Consider the following 12,721-nt stretch of genomic DNA (forward strand, 5'->3'; position numbering starts at 1 on the left):
CCTCCAGGGGATGCTAGAGGTTCCTTGAGCAATGAACAGTTTCTGCCTCTCAGATAAGTTCCCCTTGACACCATTGATCTTTTTAGCTATCTGTAAGGGGGGTAATTCTTCCCAATGACCACAAGTGTAAGGAACATTCTTCCCACTAACCATCACACTAATGTATCATAAGTTGTAGATATTGTCATTTTTAGCAGGGGTTCCCTGAGATGATAAAGTTATTTTAAGGGTCCCTCTGAGTTGAAAATGTTGAGAAAGGCTGCTTTAGGGTATCCATGGACACAACATGACATACCACCAGTCTGGATGGGCTAAATGGTAATCTCATGCCTATGGGTATCCACAGGCATAGCTGTCTTTTGTTTTTCAATTAAACAGTAAGTAGACATGTGTCTAGTTGTTATTTATTCTATTTAGTTTTATGGCTCTGCATATGCAAACTTTTTCCTCTCCTCTCCTGGTCAAACATTTTGCATAAAGGCCTTCAAGCTATGCCTGGAATTCAGTGCCATCTGCTGATAGATGGGCAGATATCTAGGAATGATCTAGAGCAGGGATCCTCAAACTACGGCCCTCCAGCTGTTGCAGAACTACACATCCCATGAGGCATTGTAAAACTCTGACATTCACAGACATGACTAGGCATGATGGGAATTGTAGTTCTCGAACAACTGGAGGGCCAAAGTTTGAAGACCCCTGATCTAGATTTTTAATCCATTTTTTTCTAAGGCAGGTTGAAATGTTAAAGGCAGATCAAGCTGTAATACCCACTATACATTGTCCTCAGTCTTCTGGATTGAAAGATGTCCAGCGCAATTCAACCCAGAAGATTGGAGACATACAATGCCCTCAAAGGGGTAGTCGGCATGACACCCTTCATTCATAATGTACCTGTTATCATGTCAGCTCTGTTCTCTGTATCGGCAGAGAACTGCCCTAGGCTAAAGAAGAGTCAAGAGGACCCAGTGTGTCACATGACTGGCCAGAAGACATCTGAAGAGGTAAGTATAAAAGAAAATAAAGCAAAATATACAGGCTAGGTTGCCTTCAGGTGAGGAAAGGGGCAATAAGGGACTGGATCTGGAGTTGCACTCAACCTGTCCAAATGTGCATGTTTATGGAATGGAGCCAGCGAAAGAATGGGGGATAATACCAATCTTTTTTTTAACCCAGCACTAAAATATGAGGGAACTTAAGAAACATTTGATGAGTTGTGGCTCTGTCAAAATTGGTAAAAACTTGAAAGCCTTTATTAATTTAATATTGGATTTCTGAACCATGGAACTAAATTTCCTTTGAAGTCAGTGGAATTCTGAACCAAGCTTAACAAATATGTATTACAAAGCAGCAAATTATGCAAAATTGTGCAGATCGGTTTGGGAAGCTTCTGCTAGCCATGCTTGATGAGATAATGAAGCATAAAATGGAAAATCTGAAAAACAAACAGCAAATCCTAGCAGAAATGAGAACACTTAAAAATTCTATCAGGAATACTAAGATAGAAGCGTGGGACCTGGTGGTGCTGGCAGTCAAGTTAAGGGTCCTCAGGGAACAGCAAAAGCAACCTGGATCATTCAGCCATCCAAATTATTTTACCCACCATCCAAACTTGAAATTTTAGTTTCGTTTGGGCAGTCGTTTGTAAAAACAATTATCTTTATTGCCTGATATCAGCTATTTATATTAAAGTGACTGTAAACCTCAGACATTATCATTATTTTTTATATTTTTTATATTTTTATATTTTATATTATTTTTTTATTTTATTTTTATTTTTTTTATTATTATTATTATTATACAGGATTTATATAGCGACACAAAAATATAAACAGAGCATATCCCTCTATAGTGTATACTTGTCTCTATTCAGAGCAGTAAGTGTAATTTCTGTCTGCTGCTTTGTTTCTCTTTTATCAGCATGAGTCATTTCTGACAAATTTCCCTGACACCAAGATATAAAAAGGTGACAGGGGAGGGAGTTCCAGCATACAGCTTGTGATAGACAGCTTCAGCTCTGTTCCTGTGTGCTGTGCGAAGGGTAGGGTGTCCCTCCAATCAGCTCTTAGAGCACTTCTTACTAAGCTCTACAGCAGGGATCCTCAAACTACGGCCCTCCAGCTGTTGTGGAACTACACATCCCATCTCCTTACTAAGCTCTACAGCAGGGATCCTCAAACCACGGCCCTCCAGCTGTTGTGGAACTACACATCCCATCTCCTTATAATGTCTACAGCAGGGATCTTCAAACTACGGCCCTCCAGCTGTTGTGGAACTACACATCCCATCTCCTTACTAAGCTCTACAGCAGGGATCCTCAAACTATGGCCCTCCAGCTGTTGTGGAACTACACATCTCATCTCCTTATAATGTCTACAGCAGGGATCTTCAAACCACGGCCCTCCAGCTGTTGTGGAACTACACATCCCATCTCCTTACTAAGCTCTACAGCAGGGATCCTCAAACTATGGCCCTCCAGCTGTTGTGGAACTACACATCCCATGATGCATTGTAAAACGCTGACATTCACAGACATGACTAGGCATGATGGGAATTGTAGTTGCTGAACAACCGGAGGGCCATAGTTTGAAGACCCCTGCTCTACAGTATTTATTTCCAGCTCTTTGCCCCCTATTTTCTGAACTCTCAGACAAGCTTTGAAAATTCTGGACTTTGAATGGTTGTAGAGAAGAGAAGGCTGCAGATAAACAGGTACCACTTATGTAGGGAGATTTATTTAATCTCTGTGTATCATCAGTGTATCATCAGGCCAGTTTCTTCACTGGGTATACATAAATGTTTACAACCACCTTAAAACCTTCACTGGAAAATGACAGCTGGGGCTTGAAAGTCTAAATCTGTTTAGTTGCTGTAGAGCAATAGTGATATAATTGTATCTAATTATAGCCAACTGGCATCATTTCTCTCTATATAGGTCACTCACTGTCTTGCATGCAGTGCGTAAGTACAACAACCTCATGTACGGGCTCCAGTGTCACCTGCCCTTCTGGCAATCAGTGTGGTGTTGTATACACGAGAACCACAGCTGGTAAGTTCCACTTTTAAAAATCAAGTTATTTAACAGACAAGTTCTAGCCTTAAATGTGTACACAACATTATGGACTCATGAGTTTTGGTGAGCACCCATCTTTGGATACTTGGTGTTTATTTCATAGGTAGGGATCGGTGAAGCCATCTGAATTTGCTGAAATGGAGATCCACTGATCCAACAGTCAATGTGACCCAGCACATGGCCTTACGGATGCATTACATTACCTTGAGTGTAACCTTATATGGATTTTGGCAAAGGCCAAATATGGATATATACTTATGGTAAAGGCTTGCCATCAAATAAAAGCGTGCTTTCCGACATACCAAATCCGTCTGATCTACAGTATTTAGAGATCTGAACCACAATTGTTAACTTGAATGCCTGTTTGCTCTGAAAAATAATGACTTGTCTTAATTAAATTTCTCCTGGCAATCTTGGACCTTTCACCAGCTATACAAAGGTTTATTACTGATATTATGCCTAAGGCTCCATTCACACTACCGCTACTTGTCAGGCGACTTGTCAGCCTGACAAGTCGCGGTCCATTGACTGCTACAGGACCCGTTCTAATAGGAGCGACACAAGTCGCTCCGACTTAGAAAAAGGGTACTGTACTACTTCGGAGCGACTTGCATAGACATTCATTATATGAAGTCCGTGCAAGTCGCGCCGAAGTCGCGGTGCACGGGACTTCCCAGGTCGCCCCCGAAGTCGTGCCGCTTCAGTGTTAATGCGGTCTTAAGCTTCTTAGTCTCTCTGCTACACATTGATACTCTACAGCCATAACCGATTTACTGACTTTACCCTAATCCTTCAACGGGTACAAGATTCTGTCTGGTTCTTTCGTTCCCTTATTAAACCTATAGTTCAGATGTTTAGAAAAAAATGTGTACAGTTGTGTGTCTCAATGTTTCCATCCAGCATGTTTACTCATTGAAAATGCCGTGCCTTCAACTAGACTTGGGCAGTTTTCTTTTCTTTGTTTGGTCTCTTCTGTACATTTTTTTCCCTATGTACAACCTCTTTAAACTTGAATAACAATGAGAGAATTAAAAGCATTAATGCCTAATAACTCACTTAATTGGTGACTCCCCAGAAGAAGAGAACTTGGAAGGGGGTCCAAAGGCAATTATTTCATGGAATGCCATGGCTTTGCTGTGAATCCAGGTTCAGGCTAACCATTCCATTCATAACTACTGTACCTACAAGCTATCACTCAAAACCTGAATCCATTTTCTAGTGTCATTCCCCCATGATTAAATAAGTCCTCATACACCCAGATTTCCAGCACACTTGACTAGGTTATTGTGACATCACTTCAAATTTTTGTGGGATTCTCTTCTCGTAGGTTTGGGATCTCAGTGACAAAGCTTAGTGAATTTGTGGGAAGCTGTGTGTAAGGTGGTTATTTTTTTATGCTTTGTTCCTAAAGTTTAATTCTTTTTAAGTTTAGTTTCACCTTTTCCTTTTCAGATGGGAGGTGGGGGGATGCAACCTCGGCTTTATAGCAGAACCAAACCTCCTATCCTTTACAGCCAAAGACGGATGATTTAAAAGAGAAGTATGGGAATGGGTTTTTTTTTTTTTTGAATTATACTTATCTAGGTGGATGCTGCATCGATCCGATGCTGCACCTATCCCCCGCCATCACTAAGACTGAAAGCTGAGTGATCAAACATCGCCGATCACTCGGTTCTCAGAGCTCCCTGAGCAGAGAGAGAGTCACCGACTCTCTGCTCTGCCCTCCACGCTCATCGAAGTGCTGGGCTGTAGATGGGGCAGGAGCGGCCAGCTCAGGTTCTTAGCTGCTTGCTTAGAGACTGAGCCAGGTGTCGGTCCAGGCATGTGAGCAGATCCTGACCATATGGTCACAATTTTCCCAAGCCTGGACCAGCTCTGTGACATCAGCTAACAGCGGGCTTCAGTCTGCTGTCTGCTGAAAATGGGTCACAGGAGTGCAGAGCAAACCTCCACAGGTGATCCACAGAAGAAGTACAGCCAAACAAGCTTTGACTGTACTTCTCCTTTAAGTGTTCCTCACAGCAGTTAGGCCTGTTTCACACAGGCTTCACATTGTATAAGAGCAGCGTCAGTGCTTTAAGTGGGCCGGTATGCACTGGTACTCAGTACCGCCACTTCCAAATATGGCTCTTGAGCATACCGCCACCTCTCCGTACGCTCATTTTGGACATCTGTGCCCTCAATTGCCCCCCCCCCAAGAATATTTCCCACTCCAGAGCCAGACCAGTCACCACCAGTGAGTCCCCCTGCTCCGGAGTCCCAGCCCAGGCCAGGGGGGGGGGTGCTCTGTGGGGGACCCTGGTGTGGGGTGGGGGGGGGGGGGCGACAAAATTTATAGGCTATAATAGAGTACCGGCACCTCTTTTGGGCCACTTAAAGCACTGTGAACAGCAATCTTTGACAAAGAATTTGCAGAGCTTTCAGCAAGCTTTTTTTGAAGCTTTTAAAGTAATATTCAGCTCCATTGTATGTGATCCAAAGGTGAAAGTGCACAGTGCTTATTGGTGAGCAGATATTGTGCAAATTGTTAAAATCTTAAATGTGCAATATAGTGCAAATATAAAATTATAAAAAGACGGTAATTATCGTGTATCAGTTGGATTGTACCGTATATGTATCACTCATCGGATGTAAACAATCATATATAAGTGACCAGTGCCAAAAAAGTGCTAAGTGCAATTGAGTGATTTAAACAATAAATTCTTTAAAGTGAGAGAATAAAACGCCTGTTGCGCGTGTTGAGAGTGAGGAGTGCTAATACCGTGGGTAAAGCACTTACCAATGTCCTCTCCCTTCTCACTCTAGTATACTGTATCTCCCTTCTCCTGATGCCTGTAAGAGCTGGTTGTTCCATGCATGTGGTTGCGCTTGCATCTAGGGAGTCAGTGTACAAAAGACCAAGAGAGCTTCCATTGCGTAGTATAGTACAACATTGAGGGAAAAAATTAGTATCGACCCACTGTTAGGAAGTTCACCGTCAGCTTGTTTGGTGTGTCTCCAGTGTTCAGCCGCGCGGTGCTTCCGCGTTCCACCGACCGGAGCCACCTAACCGGAAGTGACGTATGACGCTGCTTTGCCGCTCTACGCGTTTCGTCACTCCCCAGTCATCACCGCCCCAGATGACGTCACAGTGACGAAACGCGTAGAGCGGCAAAGCAGCGTCATACGTCACTTCCGGTTAGGTGGCTCCGGTCGGGGGAACAGAGTGAACAGCAAGCTTTGACAAAGTTTCCTCCAATCAGACTGATATATGAGATGGCGGGGTACCATCATCCTAGTGATAGCAAGAAAAGGGAGACAATTCCCAGATAAGTCTCAAAAAAAAAAAAAAAGGGGGGGGGACTATTTTGGTACCCTAAACAAATTAGACAGAGTAGAACTATAATATTTATTAGTGCAAAAGAAACATGTAAATGTAAAAGCAAGGTATCCAGATAGAAACATTACTTTCAAATGTATTATTTTATTTCAGGTATTTATATATCACAGTCAGTTTATACAGCGCTTTACATATACATTGTACAATCACATCAGTGCCTAAGGAGCTTACAATTTAAGGTCCTTAAAGCCCTGTACACACACACAGATTGTTGGCCGACCGATCGGCCGTCTTTTCTCCAGTGTTGTTTGTTGGTTGAAATGTGCTCTAGACTTGCACTGGACTTTTGCTGGCCAACAAAAACCAACTTCAGAAGTGATGTCATGTGATGGTTGACTTTCCCTGTGTTTTTTCTTCTCTGAGCATGCCCAGTCTTGCTCATCTGATTTTTTTCTGCCGAAATCTGTACTGACTGAGGAACAATCGGCCATTCTGTTGTTGGCCAACAAAAAATTTTATAGCATGCACACCAGATTTTTTTCAGCTGTAAAGTCGCAGTTGGTTGTCGGAAGCATCATACTAACAAGCCTACAATCGGCCGATCGGATGTTGGCCGACAATTTACGGCCAACAATCTGTGCGTGTGTACAGGGCTTTACTCACATTCATACATACACATACTAGAGCCAATTTTCCTCCCAGCATGTCTTTAGAGTGTGGAATGAACCTGGAGTAAACCCATGCAGGCACATGGAGACCATGCAAACTCCAGGCAGGTAGTGTTGAGATTTGAACCAATGACCCTTTTGCTGCTAGGTGAAAGTGCTAACCACTATAACACTGTCCCGCCCCACAGTACAGTACAGTTCATTTCAGTTCAGTTCAGTTCAATTCAATTCAATTCCATTCAATTCAGTTCAATTCAAATGGAATCATAAAATATGTCTATACACGTCACACTGATACTTGGTCTACTTCAAGAATGAATATAGGAGGAATGGTAGGTCCTCAGTGAACAGGAATCCTCTACATGTTTATCGGCAGTCTACTGCTTCTTCAGGAGGAACAAGACTAAGTCAATATGGACCAACACACAAGAACAGGCCAAGCCATTGGTGCCGCCAAAGCTCCCCTACAGCGGACATGGGGGACATGTAACAGATGGATAGACAGATAACAGATGGATAGACTGATGCTGTATAGCCTAGCATTGAAACTAACAATCTCAAGAAAGTAATAAACTTTTTTTACTTGTAGGTGGCTCTACCATCATCAGCTATACAATGTCATGTTTACCCCTAAACGAATGTAGCCTAAATGGAAGTCTTACCACAAATGAAATGAGACTAAAGACAGCTGTATCGTGTTGCTCAACTGATAACTGCACCCCATCTTTACCTTCCTGTAAGTTACATTTTTTAATTATTTTAATGTTAATTTACAGGTAGAATATTTGTTTCAAATGGTTCATTTGTAAGCTGCTAAACAAAGCACAGAAGCACAGGCATCCTGCTGGTGGCAATTTCTGACACCTAGCATTTGTAAATGATCCGCTGGGCAACTTTTTAGCAGTTTACTATTGACCCTAGAGCAGTGATGGCAAACCTTGGCACCCCAGATGTTTTGGAACTACATTTCCCATGATGCTCAACTACACTGCGGAGTGCATAAGCATCATGAGAAATGTAGTTCCAAAACCTCTGGGGTGCCAAGGTTTGCTATTACTGCCCTAGAGCAGTGTTTCTCATCCAGGGTTCCGTGGAGCCCTAGGGTTTCTCCAGAGGTCGCTAGGGGTTCCTTGAGCAATGGGCAGTTTCTGCCTCTCAGATAAGTTCCCCTTGACACCATTGATCTTTTTAGCTATCTGGACGAAGGTAATTCTTCCCAGTGTCCACAAGAGTAAGGAGCATTCATTCCACTGACCATCACACTAATGTATCATAAGTTGTAAATAAAGTCATTTTTAGAAGGGGATCCCTGAGATCCTGAAAATTATTTCAAGGGTTCCTTTGTGTTGCAAAGTTTGAGAAAGGCTGCCCTAGAGGAACAAAAATTGGCTCTACTACTGATTTACAGTGCATCCGTCGCCTCACTTTCTCCACATTTTGTTATGTTACAGCCTTATTCCAAAATGTATTTAATTCTTTATTTTCCTCAAAATTCTACACACAATGACAACGTGAAATAAGTTTGTTTGATATCTTTGCAAATTTATTAAAAAGAAAAAAGAAAAAAAATTCCATGTACATAAGCATTCAAAGCCTTTGCCATGACACTCAAAATTAAGCTCAGGTGCATCCTGTTTCCACTTATCCACTTGAGGGATTCTCAAACTACGGCCCTCCAACTGTTGCGGAACTACACATACCATGAGGCATTGTAAAACTCTGACATTCACAGACATGACAAGGCATGATGGGAATTGTAGTTCCTGAACAACTGGAGGGCCATAGTTTGAAGACCATTGCTTTAGATGTTTCTAAACCTAGATTGAAGTCCACCTGTGGTAAATTCAGTTGATTGGATATGATTTGGAACGGCACATGTCTATATAAGGTCCCACAGTTCACAATGCATGTCAGAGCACAAATCAAGCCATGAATTCCAAGGACTTGTCTGTAGACCTCTGCAAAAGGATTGACCTCCTCACAGATCTGGGGAAGGTAACAGAAAAATGTCTGCAGCATTGAAGGTCCCAATGAGCACAGTGGCCTCCATCATCCATAAATAGAAGAAGCTTGGATCCACCAGGACTCTTCCTAAAGCATGCCACCTGGTGATCGGGGAAGAAGGGCCTTAGACAGGGAGGTGACCAAGAACCCCAAGGTCACTCTGACAGAGCTTCAGCGTTTCTCCGTGGAGAGAGGAGAACCTTCCAGAAGAACAACTATCTTTGCACCATTCCACCAACCAGGCCTATATGGTAGAATGGCCAGACGGAAGCCACTCCTTAGTAAAAGGCACGTGGCAGCCCGCCTGGAGTTTGTCAAGACACCTGAAGATTTCACAGACCATGAGAAACAAAATTCTCTGGTCTGATGAAACAAAGATTGAACTCTTTAACCTGAATGGCAAGCATCATGTCTGGAGAAAACCAGGCACCACTCATCGCCTGACCAATACCATCCCTACAGTGGTGGTGGCAGCATCATGCTGTGGGGATGTTTTTCAGCAGCAGGAACTGGGAGACTAGTCAGGATTGAGGGAAATATGAATGCAGCAATGTACAGAGACATCCTTGATGAAAACCTGCTCCAGAGCATTCTGGAGCTCAGACTGGGGCAAAGGTTCATCTTCCGACAGGACAATGGCCCTAAGCACACAGCCAAGATAACAAAGGAGTGGCTATGGGACAACTCTGTGAATGTCCTTGAGTGGCCCAGCCAGAGCCCAGACTTGAACCCGATTGAACATCTCTGGAGAGATCTGAAAATGGCTGTGCACCAACTCTCCCCATCCAATCTGATGGTGATTGAGAGCTCCTGCACAGAAGAATGGAAGAAGCTGCCCAAAAATAGGTGCGACAAGCTTTTAGCATCATAATCAAAAATACTTGAGGCTGTAATTGGTGCCAAAGGTGCTTCAACAAAGTATTGAGCAAAGGCTGTGATACTTACATACACAGGATTTTTTTTTATTTTTAATAAATTTGCAAAGATTTTAAACAAACTTCTTTCACGTTGTCATTATGGGGTATTATTTTTATTTATTTTTTATATTAAAATATTTTTATTGTTTTTCCAAGACATTACAAGTCATACATAACAAAAATCTCTTTCAGATGCCCTATGTAACAAGAAACCTTCCACGTTTATACCCAAAAAAAAATAGAGTGTAAAAACCCATCATATGGATCAATAAACCACCGTCTTTAGTGTGATAAAATCAAAAATCAAAAATAAAACTAAACGGGGGTATTATGGGGTAAAATGGGGTATTATTTGAAGAATTTTGAGGAAAATAATGAATTGAATCTATTTTGGAATAAGGCTGTAACATAACAAAATGTGGAAAAAGTGAAGCGCTGTGAATTCTTTCCCATCTATTGTTGGGGGAATCATAAACAATGCTCATCTCTCTGATTTCCTTCATCACAGGATATTTATGTTTAGTCCAAAAATCACCTATTTTATCAGTTTATTTTCAAGCTCTTATATCTCTTTTCTGTTTTTCTCCTTCTAAGTGCCCGGGGATAGCTCAGTATACAATGGGGTGACATGCCGATCCTGTTTGTCTGCTAGCTCCACCTGGTGCTACACTTCGGATACCATTCAATGCACTGGCAATGAGAACATGTGCTTATTAGAGTCTACACAATATTCAGGTAAATAATACAAAAGTACTGTACGTAACAATACCCAAAATGTGTGTGCATTACCCATGTAAGATTACCTATTGCCTACCTAATATTACCAATACACAACTTATATTATTTGAAATAATGAACAAAAAGAATAATAGATAATAAATTAATTTTCAAAATTTGCTACGAACCCAAACTTGGTACAGAGGGCTGGGAACCCTAAACAGGGGCTAAACACAGTCAATACTATGCAAAGAGTGCCATGGTGCCAAAGTGATTTGTATGCATGGTAAAAGGTGTTGGTTCTTAACCTTATATATATACAGTATATATATATATATATATATATATATATATATATATATATATATATATATATATATTTATATATATATATATATATATATATATATTAAATTGACACCTCTGTATAAGTACCTGCAATATAAAAATAAAATAATAAAATAAAATATACTTCAGAGTATGATTGAATTAACTCACTAATAATTCTGCCATTCCCCAAACACTAGATTGATTAATTTGCAAAGGAACATATCTGCCTGGTCTAACTTAAGATTGGCCCTATTGATTCCAGAGAATTGTATATTTTGAGTATATTGTATATCCACTAGTTTGCTCATCTATACATAATTCACTGTATTGACTTAAACAATGTAATTGTACAATATTATTTTTTTTCCATTTAAATCAGTGTCCTACCTGTAGCCAAAGAAAGCTTTGAATGCGGCTCAACAGAAAATTGTAAACTTACTTAAAAATGTTGATTTTATTTTTGGGATTTTTAAAAAAATATATACACTGTATTTATACTTAGCAACGTTTATGTATACATTTTATCTTCCCAAAATTAAATCTTCCACTCTTCACAATCACACCTTATTGATTTCATCAGTTTTCGTCAGCAACTCAGCACCTATATTTGTGAGCAGCTATTTTCAAGGATGAAGCACATGAAGGAAAAAATTAGAACCAAAATATCTGATGAGCATCTTGATAATTCATTAAGAATTACTACTACATCCGTTGAATCAGTTATTGATGCGTTAGTTTATCCAAAACAGTGTCCAATATCACACTAGTTTTATGTTACCCTCTTTTACCATTATAATAAAAAATATTACAAAAAAAATAAATAAATTTTTATTACTCAGATAGGTAGTTTATCTATATAAGGGATCAATAACTTGTGATCTGCCTGACTTTGTCTGCCCATCAGCTCTCCTTATTGATAATGTATATGGTAGTATTGTAGTGTGGCCTAAGACAATTCCTGTTCTTCCAATGTGGTCCAGGAAGGTCAAAAGGTTGGACACCCTTGATTTAAATTATGCATTTTATTTTTTAAGTATTTGAATTATTATTTGCTATCTTTTTGCAGGAAGCCAGTCAATCGCAACAGCCATTCGTGGTTGCTCCACGCAAAGTTTTTGCAACTTTGGTAGCCAGTCTTACAGCGCTAATGGACTATCAACATCAATTAAGTTTGTCTGCACTAATGGAAGTACGGGTCTCCAAAAAGGCTTCTACCTCCCGGCTGTGATCTGTCTTTTCTTCCTGAAGTTATTGATTTGATATATTTGCATAGTTAATGAGGTTGAAAAGGGACCGAAGCCCATTGACGTCAACCTATCACAAGTCCTTCAGCTTTTGCCTAAAAAATAAAAAAAATTAAAAGAAACAATGTGAAATTGAATTTTTTTACACAAGTTAGTTTTGTGCTGCAAATTGAGAATGTTGCATTTTCATTTCAATTAATAAAAAATTGCAAAAAAAAAAAAACATTCATGGCATTATTAGAACCACAATTTTTTTAAATTTGTTGTTGCATTTGTATATGAGAAATATTTGTCTCAAAGCTGAATTCTGATAAGCTGAAGAATCCTATTTGGGGGAGCCCCTCATAAAGTAAGTGGTCCTGCATTGTATATGAGGACATTGAGGACCCACCCACAATCTGGGGTGGGACTGGAAGTGCAGAAAAGTGCCAGCCGCAGGGGAAGAGAGGAAT

General features: G+C 40.6%; 1 protein-coding gene across 1 annotated transcript in view; it reads left to right on the top strand.

The window, feature by feature from the left end:
• Positions 1 to 12,285, top strand: part of LOC309569008 (phospholipase A2 inhibitor and Ly6/PLAUR domain-containing protein-like) — a gene marked incomplete at its 3' end in the record, with an annotated part of 14,237 nt that extends 1,952 nt beyond the window's left edge. Inside the window, exons 2-5 of the mRNA XM_082274769.1 lie at positions 2,933 to 3,046; positions 7,647 to 7,793; positions 10,573 to 10,713; positions 12,092 to 12,285. Of these exons, the coding sequence (XP_082130895.1) occupies positions 2,950 to 3,046; positions 7,647 to 7,793; positions 10,573 to 10,713; positions 12,092 to 12,285 (579 nt within the window). The 5' untranslated portion in view covers positions 2,933 to 2,949. The remainder of the gene's footprint in view (positions 1 to 2,932; positions 3,047 to 7,646; positions 7,794 to 10,572; positions 10,714 to 12,091) is intronic.
• Between the last annotated feature and the right edge of the window lie 436 nt (positions 12,286 to 12,721).

This window comes from Pelophylax lessonae (assembly GCF_965119305.1).
Source record: "Pelophylax lessonae genome assembly, chromosome: 12".
Lineage (NCBI taxonomy): Eukaryota > Metazoa > Chordata > Amphibia > Anura > Ranidae > Pelophylax > Pelophylax lessonae.